The 12,783-nt window shown below is 35.8% G+C and overlaps 1 protein-coding gene across 4 annotated transcripts in view; it reads right to left on the bottom strand.

Annotated features, from left to right (window-relative positions):
* Window positions 1-12,783, bottom strand: part of PTPN4 (protein tyrosine phosphatase non-receptor type 4) — a 112,918-nt gene that overhangs the window by 26,919 nt on the left and 73,216 nt on the right. For all 4 annotated transcript variants that reach the window (XR_004358096.1, XM_032693592.1, XM_032693590.1 and 1 more), the window contains exons 13-15: window positions 12,709-12,777; window positions 5,931-6,065; window positions 4,505-4,663 (exon numbers count right to left, since the gene is read on the bottom strand). Coding sequence is in view for 3 of the 4 variants with exons in the window: in XM_032693592.1 (XP_032549483.1) it covers window positions 4,505-4,663; window positions 5,931-6,065; window positions 12,709-12,777 (363 nt within the window). In the remaining variant the exon portion in view is untranslated. The remainder of the gene's footprint in view (window positions 1-4,504; window positions 4,664-5,930; window positions 6,066-12,708; window positions 12,778-12,783) is intronic.

Genomic DNA, 12,783 nt, shown 5'->3' with positions numbered 1-12,783 from the left:
TTTTTGGCTGTTGATCTTAAAAACAGGAGAAAACAGGAGGCCAAGTTGAACATAACTCAACTGCGCCCCTGTATTTATTGGAAAAGCCCACTGGAGATGACAGTGTTATCTTTTAATTTTTCAATTTAAAAGTATATGGATACATTGCAAGAGAACTCTGGTCTAGTCTCCCTCTTGAACACATTACCCTTTGAAACATGCAGCTCTGAAACACCTGTAAAAATGGCATTAATCGTATGCAGTTCTTAGTTGAATTACAACACCATTACTGAAGTGAAATAGCAGAAAGTTCTACTTCTGATTTAGATCTGCAAGCACTCTATTCTAGATTAATAAAAATGTTCACTGTGGTTTTTGTATAATATGGAGAATTTCCTTTATTAATCCTTTTGGAATAAAAGCTTAAGTGTCTAATTTGTATTACATAAATATATGATTCATCTTTCATTATACAGATTTATATTTAAGAATTAAGAACATTTGAAAAGGCCCAAAAGGGCACCTACCTCATAGTTCCCGTTAACTTGGTTTGAGTGCCAGTTTCTAAATACCAGCAAGGACACATGCCTTCTATCCCATTAAAAGGTGCTATTAAATAATTTAAGAACTTAAAACAACAGCCCACTGATACTAGTGGCAAACCCATAAACCACTGAGAATGAAGTTACAGGTTACAGCTAAATCTAAAGAAAATGCTACCACCAAAAATGGGTGCCTCTGTTTTTCCACCCACACACCCATGGTCGCTTCCTTGAAGAACTGGTGCTCCTCCCTTGGCCAAGGTAGCTCATACCAAGCAACCAAAAAATCACTGACTTTTTGGACAAGCCTGGGTTCTCTGCTGGTTAAACAAGGTGAACTGTTCATCACAGGGTTGACCACCATGCGGGGACGGAGGGACACTCCCAGAGCAAAAGCAGGACACGGCCCCTCTCGTTCTCAGGAAGCTGCAGAGGTAACTCATTGCACAACCTCCCTCCAAAGCACAGGTAACCACTGAGCAGCCCTACTGTACTCACTGGTCTTGCCTCAGTGAACTCTTAGCAGGGCAAGACTCTCAGTATGAGACTGCACAACATTTCAAGTTGCTGCAAGTTAAAGCCTAAGTCACGTATCAAATTCCATACCATGTAATTTGTCTCTACACAACTCGAGAAAGGCAGTTCCCAGGTATGTTTTAAAATAAAAACAAAAATATCTGAGCAAAATTGGCTACAGTGATTTCAAAAAAAAGGATGAACCTCTTTCAAAAAGCATGAAAAATGGGAAATAGAACACTTCACTTTGAAAGACCACACATTTTCTGTTTCAGTTTAAACAAAATTAGTCAATATTCTCAGAAAACAGAACTGTTAACATTTTTTGTCAGTATATGAAAACAACATATTTGAAAAGATCCTATTTTTCTCATTTTTTGCTTAATTTCAACTTTCAGAAAATATTTTTTTCCTTAAGTGTTAAAAGAAAAAAGAAAGTACTAATTATTCAGTCTAATGTCTCAAAAATGCCATGTTCAAAACACACTAGGGAATAAAGAAAAATATTTCTTAACACTTTTCAATGCAAGTAACAGACAAAAAGAGTACATTTTATTTTTCAGGATAAGCAGCTTTTCGAAATTCATTTTTGTGGAGAGAAAAATATGATGATTGTCAACATTTGCAAAACAAATCCTCAAGGCAGCTATAAACTACTTAGACATCGACTTACAAAGGTCACCCAGAGATTTTTAGCTGCCTATGTATTCATTCATTCATGTCTGGCCAGTACAGATTATTCAGCCTTTTAAGTAAAGGGCAACATAGTTATGTATTTTCCTGCAAACAATTACTCCTGAAAGTTTTAAACTGAATAAAAACAGGAATAGAAAACACAAGTAGAAGCACAAAAGAAGTGATTCCGATAAAAGTAAAGGATGGATCTTATGTTTGACAAGATGTCTGTACATATATGCCAACAAACACAAATAAATTCCTATCGAACACACAAACTTACAGAAAAGATTTGAAAAGTTACTTAAATGGGCATTTTGCAAGCAGCGATGGAAGTACTGTAATATATTAGCATAATGAATTGTGAGAACTAACAATCAAGCCTTGGGCAAAAACTTCACTGCTTTATATTTGCCCAGTCAGCTTTGAATTTCCTTATGAATACTCAGACAATGGCAGTGAAAGCAGCCTATTTTGCAGGCAAAGCAGCTCTCTGTTACTGAATTCAGCAATTTACATAATAATAAAATAACACACAACCCTGGCACTGACAAGCTTTGGGTATTTTTGTTACAGATATCCGGTCTGATCTTTTTAATATATTTAGCAAAGGTTTCATACACACCCGCATAAATTTATTAAATTAAACACTTATCACGTGCTTGTCAATTTAAGGTTATAATTACCTCGGGGAACTACAAGCACGAATCTCTCAATTTAGTTTTGAATAGCATATGAAATGAAGAAAAGATGTGCAATTAAAGCTTATATTAGCTAAGCTAAAATATCCTTCTGAACTGCACGGAAACTGTAATTTCTTTTGCTATGTTGACTCCAAATTCAAAAAGATGATTAAACCTATTGCCTATCAGGTTAGCCCCTCGGACTTTCTTACATATGTAAATTTGGCCAATAAATAAAACTGTCCTACAAATCAGCAGATGGACTCTTCAAATCTTTTCACTCAGAAAGACCAAATTGTTTAAGAAATAGCTTTTTGGACTGTAGAAAAGTATAACTTAAAATTATATAGCTTATATGAACTTCATGTCTACTACTTCCCCTCATAAATCTCAAATCTTGAATCAGTAACATCACCTCAAACCTTCAGAAGACCCAAACAGGGTTCATATATTTTTGACAGTCAGTGTCCTCACTCTCAAAAATCTCTTATTCTAGATATCTATACTGGGAGATTAAATTTCACTTTTAAGCTTCCAACAAGGAAAAAAAAGCAAAACCAGCCCCCCTAAAACTTAGTGGTGGAAGAGCAATACTTTTTCTGCTTAAGTGCAAAATCATGAAACAAAACAGCCATAGTTGCATAACTAATGTACAAAACCACTTCCCCTCTTTCTACGACTCATTTCTATGGTGACTTACACAAGAAATCAGGTAATAAATAAACAAATCCTAAGAACACTCAGGAAGTCTGTACAATTTAAGAGTAAAGGCATAAGAATATATAAAGAGAACATTTAAGAATTGTGCTTATTTCACCGTATCACTGCCATTCACTGAGTGTTTCTCATAAACTGACTTCAGTTGGAAATTTTGGAACAGAAGGAACCTGACCCTGTGTGGACTTTGAACAACAAAACTCTAATATGAGAAAAGACTCACAAGTGTTCCAGTTTTGAGAGTGCCTTGATGTGAATAGGTTAAAAAGCCCACCAAAAAAGGAGATTTTATATTATTAGGTCAAATTGCTATTATATAACCCTCAAAGTTGAATAACTAGCTGAGGGCGAAATTATAACTATTGCAGCCTATTATGAAAAGTGTCATGTGCTATTTTACAAAACTTCAAAACTTTTGCATTCTATTTCCCTCCCCAAACTTATGCATAGTTATTAAACTGAGAGTACAATCCAAGTAAGGTTTTAAAACGTGTTTAAATACCTTCCCAGATTCATTTTTCTTGAGACACACCATTTGTTTACAAATATGTGATTATGTATGTGCTATTTTACAGTTCTCAAATGGTTTTGAAACCATTTGCACTATTTCCCTGCTAAAGGAGCTTATACAAAATTATGAGGGCACATCTGGCATTACTAATAAGAAGGTACAGTGATAATAAGGTGTATATTGCATCTTTTTTTCCCCAACTCATCTGTACTCTAGACACAAGTTATTGAGCATTTCAAATCTTTGAACAACTCAACATTTGTTTGTCTTACTTCTGAACCTAACACACAGTAATAGTTTTTATTTTGCCCACCATAGCATAATAAGCTTACAGTATCAAGAATATTCAGCATAATTGGAAAAAAGAAAAAAAAGCTTGTGACTGCCATCTTAAAAACATAAAGATAAGCTCTGTAACAACATACAAAACATACTAGCAACCTCCAATTGCTGGGGTGTCAAAAAGGTATCTTGGCTAAATAGTTGCTAAAGCTTGCTCACACTTCTGTGCCTTAACAAAAAGCAACAGGTCTAGACTTATATCACAAACCAACAGACTTCAATCTATCAAAAAAACAACTTTTGCTTCCACATTCAGACACTGATGGTCAAATTACAGCAAACCCACAGCTTGAGTGGGTGGGGGTACTGAAATCCTGAACCTGGAGTATGTCAGATATAGGTCTTCAGTTCCATATCATTTAATTTTCACAACAAGACCTATTCTAGTACTCCCTAAACAACAGCCACCTTTTTTTTATGTTGCCTGGCTCTCCCTGACCCCAACATTTAACAGTAAATTCTTAAAGGCCAAGATTTCTGACTTATTTTCAGAAGCCCTGCACGTTACCAGACAGTAGCATGGAAAGAAGAGGACTTACGGTGATGTTTCCAGTATGATGCTGTTGGCCTGGGTGGAAGATGGAGATCTGTGATTTACAAATACTTCACTCGGGGACGTGTGAACTACGTGGTCCACTAAATGTCCAACTGACGAGGGTCGTAACCGGGCTCCTTCTTGAGTGAAGGCAGAGTTGCGACTAAGAGGGAAAGCAGAGCAGTGCAACATGACAAGAATATTACTGTTAATCTACGTTTCTGACACCACCCGCTAGAAAAGAATGCTTAAAAAATCATTTCCTCTCATTGTAAGCACATGTTCATACACATATTTTTATTAAATTATTAAGTTACTAAATTAATTAAGATTTCACTGAAACAATTATGTTGTCAGATCAACATGTTATATTTCATAATTTTATTTCTGAAAGTGTTCAAAAATTATTTTAATAAATGCTAAATGTCTACTTTTAAAATTTATTTATTTTTTATTAAAGAAGCCCGAAAGGAATATGGTCCAACCAACAGACTGACAGTCCAGTCAACAAGAAGAAAAATGGATTCCCAAGAAGACAAATCCTGGCTCTGTTCGCGTCAGAACTTGACCTGAATTCCTTAAGATGAACATTTTATCCCCAGCACCTTCTCCTACAAGAATCATAACCTTTACACTGAGAGTGTTATCATTTCTGTGACACAAAATTTTCCCATTTGAAAACCAGTACAGTGACACAGGCACCTCAAAAGACTTTTAAAGATGCATGACTAAGTTTGTTATGCTTTAAGCATCATTACTACTAATTTTTTTCAGCAATTTTTAAATGCTACAGATATTTACAATAATAATCTTGTGAGTAATATGCTGCAATAGAATCTTCAATTTTTCTGATTTATGCAATACAGAATTGGGTAATACCAATTCTTAAGCCAGTTTCAGCACACTGAGAAAACTGGTCACCTTCCAAAAGAAATCAGGAATGTTTTTTCACTAGCTGTAAACATAAAACAGAAAGCTCTATCATGTGAACAGTGAACATCAAAGGGAAATGCAGAAAAATTGAGAGGAATAAACCTGCAAGGATGTCCAATTAAGTAATTTCCTCCAATGTTTTAAGAAGTGATATTAAACCAAAATCAATTATTTTTAAAATATCACACAGATTTAATTATCAGGGTCTTTTTTAGCCAAATTAATAATTTAGTTTTAGTTGTGCTTGAGAAAACTTAAGCTCTCAAGTTTAGGTTAGTGTGATACATCTTACATTTTTTTTTTCTAGGTTGACTGAGAAGCACCTAAAATTCACCCCTAAATAATTTCTTTTACCTGAAGCTAAATGTTCCAGAGAATCACTCGGCACAGAATTATTGAAGCTATTTGTCTCCATCAATCCTTTTATTACACAAGTAGGTCACTCACATTAGAGGCAGACAGTTACTTCTAGGAAGAGAAGATTTGGTGCTACTTACTGATTTGGGGTTCCAGGTGGAGATCGTGATGGCAGGCTCTGTGTTTCCAACCTATCATCAGACAGTGAGTTCCTACTCATTACTTCCCAGTCCATCCCACTCATTAATTTCCGTGCCAAGGGTTTACTGGGGGATCTAGAAGAAGAAAGTAAAATGACTAACCAAAAATTACATGGTGTAAGAACAAAATTACACAAAATTCACCATAATTCAACTGATGTTCAATCATAGGAAATCGAACAATATGTAAGGAAATGTAATAATTGAAGGCTATATTTACACAGGCAGTTCTGTATTTTCTCCATCTATTGTACTTCATTTTTTCTACTTTGAAAAGAATGCCAATGAAACAGTCACAAACTATGGTAGGCTGTGAGGGAGACAGGCAAGATGGAATATGAACTCACTAAACTAATGCCTCAAAGACAATCTGACTCAAACAGAATAATCATTGAGAGGTCTGAAAAACAAAAACAAACAAAAAACTCCCTCTAGATAACACAACTATTTAGCCATCTCAGGAAAAATAAAGCACTGAAAAAATCAGTCCAGAAAAACTCCCAAAGACTTTGAAGAACTGAAAGTGGGGAATCATCAACATGGCAACCGAGCTACCAAATTTTGTTTACACATCAAGGATTTCCTCATGTGCTTTCTTCCAGAATATGTTTGGTCACTTCTAAGGCAGATACAATAATACTATATAAACTTCCTTGTAAGTAAATGAATTTCATTTGGTTTTGTGCCAGAAATGTCCTTCAGGTTAAAGGTTATTATCACCAATGTCTTAAAAGGAATTGTATTTTTTACTTGTTGCCCTTTCTTGAAATTAAGGAAACATTTGCTTCCCATTCTCCAGTCATGCTAGGATGCCTACAATCTCCTGCTGTTGCTTTCACGTATTTCTTAAGCACAAATAAAACCATACTTGCAATCTCTCACAAAATACTATAGTTCCCTTTTATACTGGAAATCATCAAATGAATCATCCAAGAACTGTGGTTGCTTTTTTTCTCAGCATCGTATTGGATGGATGGTTCAGTCATCCTGCAACTAAACATACCCAGACTTTTGCTGTTTGTTTTTTTTAAACTAGAATTCTTCAGCTAACAAAAAAAATACTTTTGAACGAGCCTTTTATGTCCTGTATATTTTGTGTTAGTGGGTTTTTACTTTACTTCTACTACTTTGATGGTGCTCTATAGTTCAAATTTCTCCTCTGTCATTACCCAACCCTCTCTTGTTCCAGTGATACTTCAGCAGTGATACTCCAGCATTTCATTTCCATTTGCCTTCATATTGTGTCACTGTACTCTCTAGGTTTGCACAATGAGGTGAAAACACATTAGTGTATCAGCAGTATAGCTCCATACACCCAGATCACAAAATAATTTCTGCCTTTACTGTCCTTGGGACACATAGTAATTGTTCTTTATCTTCATCATTATCACCTTACTGATTTACTGGAAGTGCAACTCCAGAAAGAAGGAACTTTGAGAAATTGAGGAACTACTTGCACACAAATTACATCTTCTGAAAATGAGAAACTTGGTTACGATGTATATTTTTGCTTCTGATGGAACTTAAAACTCAATGCAAGCCATCATCTTGAGCAGACTGTCCTCAATATTACCAAAAACATCTACAACAATAACCAGCCAAGCATTATATTGAATAATCTACCTTCACATGCAGAAATACATAAGATGGCAACACTGTTTGATACTGAAGGAGTGGGGGTCTGTGTGTGGAGGGTTTATTTTTATCTTTACCTCACCAAGCAGTTCTGAACATGTATTGCATTCTGCTTTGCTGCTCTAAACGCTTATTGAATAACAGCTGGCAAATTTCAGACAGGTGAGATGGGCTACTCTAAATACTACTGTTTCTGGTGTTACTCCACCTGAGGAAAAAAATCTAATAGCATATTGAGGGAAAATATCAGTTATTTAATTACTCAAGAGAAATATATCCCGTCTCTTAGCACGCTTCATGGTATTTAGGGAGTATTAATTTGATCCAAAAAGTAATTAGTTTGATATCATCACTTAAACCAACATTCCAGTTTCTGTAATTTGCTTCAAATGTGAGCAACTCTAACCACGTAGGTATTTTGCTTCCCAAACACGTAAATGTGAGCAGTTCTGAACACGTAACCAGCAGAAGAAACCAGCAGCATTGACAGGCATGTCTAGTTCTATCCTTTCCCTATTCTTTTGTTAGTCAAAGCCATGACTAGCTGGACCCTCCTGACAGCAGGTTTGCAGCCAGCAGATCAGCACCAAGAGCCAGCTCTGCCAAGAGGTAGATTCTACTATTCAAAGAAAGGGACCATAATACATCCAATGCTAAATTAGGTAAGTACAGGACTGCAGATACAGGATTTTCTGACAGACATAACTACTGAACCTTATTTACCTTCAGTGTAAAAGCGACAAGTGGAATACAGGAATATTGGTGATGAGCTTTTCTTTTTTTAACACACAACAACAGTAAAAGTATACCATTGCTCCCTTCTTCTGTGTAATAAGTTACACAGAAGTATATAGGATAGGGGGAAAGTCCAAGTTTTCCCAAAAATTACATTTTTGACTGCTTCAAAAAACCCCACTCATTGTATCTTAAGTCATAGTTTGTAACCCCGTTTATGCAAACTTCCTCATCAAACGAACACAACTCTAAAATAAGCAAAGCATCACCTTCTTCCCTCTCACAACATACAATGTCAATAAAACTCACCTTTTGCTGTGGATAGAGTCTGATCTTTCAGAAATAATACCTTACTACCATGATAAACAGCTGCAGCATTTATTAGCAAAGGCTTCTTTTGATTATTTTATTAACAGCTCTAACCTCAGAGTCCCACCCACTCTTGTTTGTTGCCTCAATTTCCTGTCTTTGCAGAAATTTCAAAGAAAAAATTACCACACTGCAGCACTGAACTTCTTAGTGCTGTGGCTTTTTGATTTTGATTCTCCTGTCAACACTTCTAAATCTAACAATAAGGGGTTTTTATTAACATTTAAGATATGCTGTGAAATATTCCTAAAAATTTCTCCTGTGTCACTAATTTCTTACAACCTTAAAATAATTTTCTCGTGCCAGAGTGCAGCTGAGGACACGAGAGGGGGGAAGTAAGATGTAAAAAACTTTGAAATTTTTTGATAAATGTTGAAATTCTAAATTCCACCTTTGCTCAGCCTGGATGCTTCTATTGCACCCAGCACAGGAAATTGACAGATAACAGAATAAGCCATTTTCAGATTTAATTTTTGGTGTATATGCAGAGACATTCCCAAAAAAGTTGGAAGCAGTCTCATCTATTTGAGTAGGGACACAAATGGAAAACTTTACCTGCCTCCCAAATCAAAAACAGTCTTCTGAGCTGTAATGGTACAGCAAATATAAAAAACCACCCCCCACAACTGAGTAGCAGGGATGAAATTACATAATACAAATAAAAAAATGCAGGACATTATAATTAGCTCAGCTACAGCACACAAAAGCTTTTGAAGACAAAATTTGTTTGGCACCCCACAGCTGAAGGGCTAAAGTCTTGGAGGAGTTGGGAGAGAATAAAGGTGTTGTTTGGGAATACAGGTGGGAATCTTTAAAATCATTTTTGTCCCTAAAAGAAATATAACCTGGAGCAACAGCCTTGCTTTATATTTTGACAAGGAGTACAGAGAACACATTTCTCAGCAAAATTGGCAACTACTGCTTCAGACCAAGAGGCTGACACTATATACAAATCTGCAAGGAACATCACAAATGATGTGTGCAATTTAAAGCACCTCAGAAATTATTTAAATAACCTGAATAAGTGCATAGTTGAAGCAAGACTGAACTTTGAAAAACAAGAGATTGCAACTTAATGATAAGGAGTTTGCAAATACAAGTGACTGACACCCACTCACTGTCACACAATGTGCACTAAGTACCCTCCCTCAGCCCCGGAGCAGACCAGCGGAACGGAACAGAAATAAAGCATTTTGCAGCCCTTTAAGAATTCTCTCAATTTATTACTTCATTGAACCTTTTTTACTCTTATTATCTACTTCTACTAAGTTTCTGGAAATTCTTGTGGGGTTTCGTGGGTTGTGAATATCCTGCAAGAAATGAGGCCAAGAGAACAGCTGTAATGAAAATGATAAAAAAACCCTGTCCAAAACCTAAACAACTGCAGCAGCAGTCTTCCAAATGCTGAATATGCTGCTGCATAAAGATTAAGAAGATTAAGAAAACAACATCTACATAATATATCAAATTTATTACAGAACATATCCTTTACAGTAATAATTCAATTTTTAAAAATTAAATTTAAATTTGGGAAAAAAACCCTTCAGCTAATTTTAAAGTAAAATCCTGAGGACAAACAGCTAAACCTGCTGACTGTAGGTTGTAATTACTTGTTTTATTCAAAAGGCTGTTAAGAAATTTTATTTCTATGTCTTGTGCTCTGTATCTACACTCCAGTGTACAAAGGCCAGACTAGCTGATCATTACTTGTGGCAATCACCATTTCCCAACTTAGAAAAAACAGATCACTCAAGTAACATCTCAGTGGACCTCTCAGAGTTATTTTCTTACTATGAAATGATTCAAAAGTTTGCTTAGATAGTATTTGCTCAAATAAAGCAGTTTCTAATTCGACACTGTTAAGAAAACTGAGTGTAAACCTGGATAACTCCACAAAAAAACCCTGGAAATATTTCTTTTAGTCGATCTTAAATAAATCTTCTGATGTAATAATAATAATAATAAAAGCAATTATTTAAATTTGTTTTATGTGCCCACTTAATTCTAACGAAAGACCTGACTGTACCTTGTTTCATAACTAAAGGCAACCAACACCTAGCAGAACTTCCAGGACCTACCAAAAGAAGCTCACTGCTTGAGAGCTTAAAAAGCTGTTCAACACCACCATGACTGTCTGAGAAAGACACACCAATAAAGAGAAAGACAAGTTCCAGGAACAAAACCCACATTTTACCTGGAAAATCTTAAAAAGCAGAATTCGTCCTCTATATGAGTACAAAAGGGATAACATCTACTCAGCACTTCAACTTGAAATGTAAATGTTTAGAAGACAAAGAACTGAAGATAATGTTCTTAGTTTAAACTTCTTGAACCACACGGTGTTCTAGAAATGTCTTCTATTTCAAGCTTTTTCACTCTTAAAAAAAGACTAAAGGTCTTTCAAATGGAAAATGCATTAATTTCACACTGTGATGAGGAGGACAGAGGAAGAAGCAGCTGATTTATTAAAAGCCTTCCATGGTGTATTTGTTACAACATGCCATTAATTTCAGTTCGCTGATGTACCCATATATACCTCAGACATTTATCAGCCATCAACATTTCTAGGAAACTCAAAACACGTGGATGAATGTTCTATTCTTGATTCAAAAAGCAACAGTGGAAAATAAAATTACTGAGGACGGAAGAACCGAGTATTTCATTAACTAAAAAAGGCCAAGAAGATTCATGAAAATCAGAGCAGTTGTAGCCATGGCTTTCCATTTTATTGACTTTATCAATTTTATCCAACTATATATGACAAAATACAAGTGACCTCAGCAGCACTTGCTCGGTTTAGCTGCAAAGGGAAGAGTGCCATCTACTGCATTAGAGTTTCTGAAGTGACAAAAATACTCCTCAAAACCAAGTATCGGCTCTTCTCCATCCTAGTGATTTGTGGGGAATCACCAAGTTCAGAGTACAAGAAAAATAGTTTTTAACTGATTTACAACTCTAATTTAGAGAAATAAAACTTGGCTGTCACAGTGTTGAGTCTCCTGAGTACTACAAAAGTTGCCCCAAGTAAAAATCTAACCAGATTCCCAAAGTAAATTAAATAGAGCAAAAAATAATTTTACACAGAAAAAATTGGTTTTATAAAATCTAGCTGTTGAATCAACATGTCACAGCACTTCTGTACTCCAGTCCCTCTGATATGCAGCTGCCTATCTATGGTATGGCCCAGCTAAAAACTCAAATCATATTTCAATACACAGGGAAAAGAAGGGGTAGGGTGGTTGGAAGGGTGGAGACAGGGCTGGAAATCAAGGCAGAATTCAGCAATGCTCTAAAAAACAGCGTTTGCAGGCTCTTGGAAAGGTTGCCGGGCTTATTACTAAAGCCTGTGAGCATAAATTTTAATACTAGAGTTCCTTAAGGGGCAACTATGCAAAAAGACACCTCTGATCTCAGCAAAAGTAGAAGCATAAAAAAGGCACAGAGCATGCCCCCTCCCCATAAAGATTCTGTTAATGATCAGAGCAGATTGCCTGATGGATGCAACAGCCACTGACTTTTGAATGCTGTATCATAATTTCTGAAAGAAGAACTAAAACCACGCCTTCACTGTCTTATTGTAATCACTACACTCCCCGGGTGTCTGAAACGCAATTAAGTAATATATTCTTGATTAGCCAACTACCCTGTGACCAAATACCTTCAGAAGCAGCTCACTCACAGTCAACCTTTTCATGGAAAAATACCTACAGTGATAAAGCTGTTCTCACCAAATAAGACACTCACTGTAGCTTATTCTAAAGGAAATACACATGTATAGTTGTAGGTTGTTATTGCAGCTAAAATATACCCATTAACTCAATATTTTAATGGAGTATTTTAATAGCAAGAGACCATTCTTTGCAATAAAGACAGCACAAAAAGGGCTAATACACGTAACAACAAACTACACAGACTGAAGGCTATTCTGAATTTTGAAGATATTTAAAGGGGCAAATATCAAAGAGTATAAATTACTTACCTTGCAAATACCCTGTCTTTGTTTGCTCTTTCTTTACCATACTGCACAGATTGGACCTCTGTTCTCCCACTGGAA

This window comes from Chiroxiphia lanceolata, chromosome 7 (genome assembly GCF_009829145.1).
Source record: "Chiroxiphia lanceolata isolate bChiLan1 chromosome 7, bChiLan1.pri, whole genome shotgun sequence".
NCBI lineage: Eukaryota > Metazoa > Chordata > Aves > Passeriformes > Pipridae > Chiroxiphia > Chiroxiphia lanceolata.
This window is presented reverse-complemented; position numbering and strand designations above follow the sequence as displayed.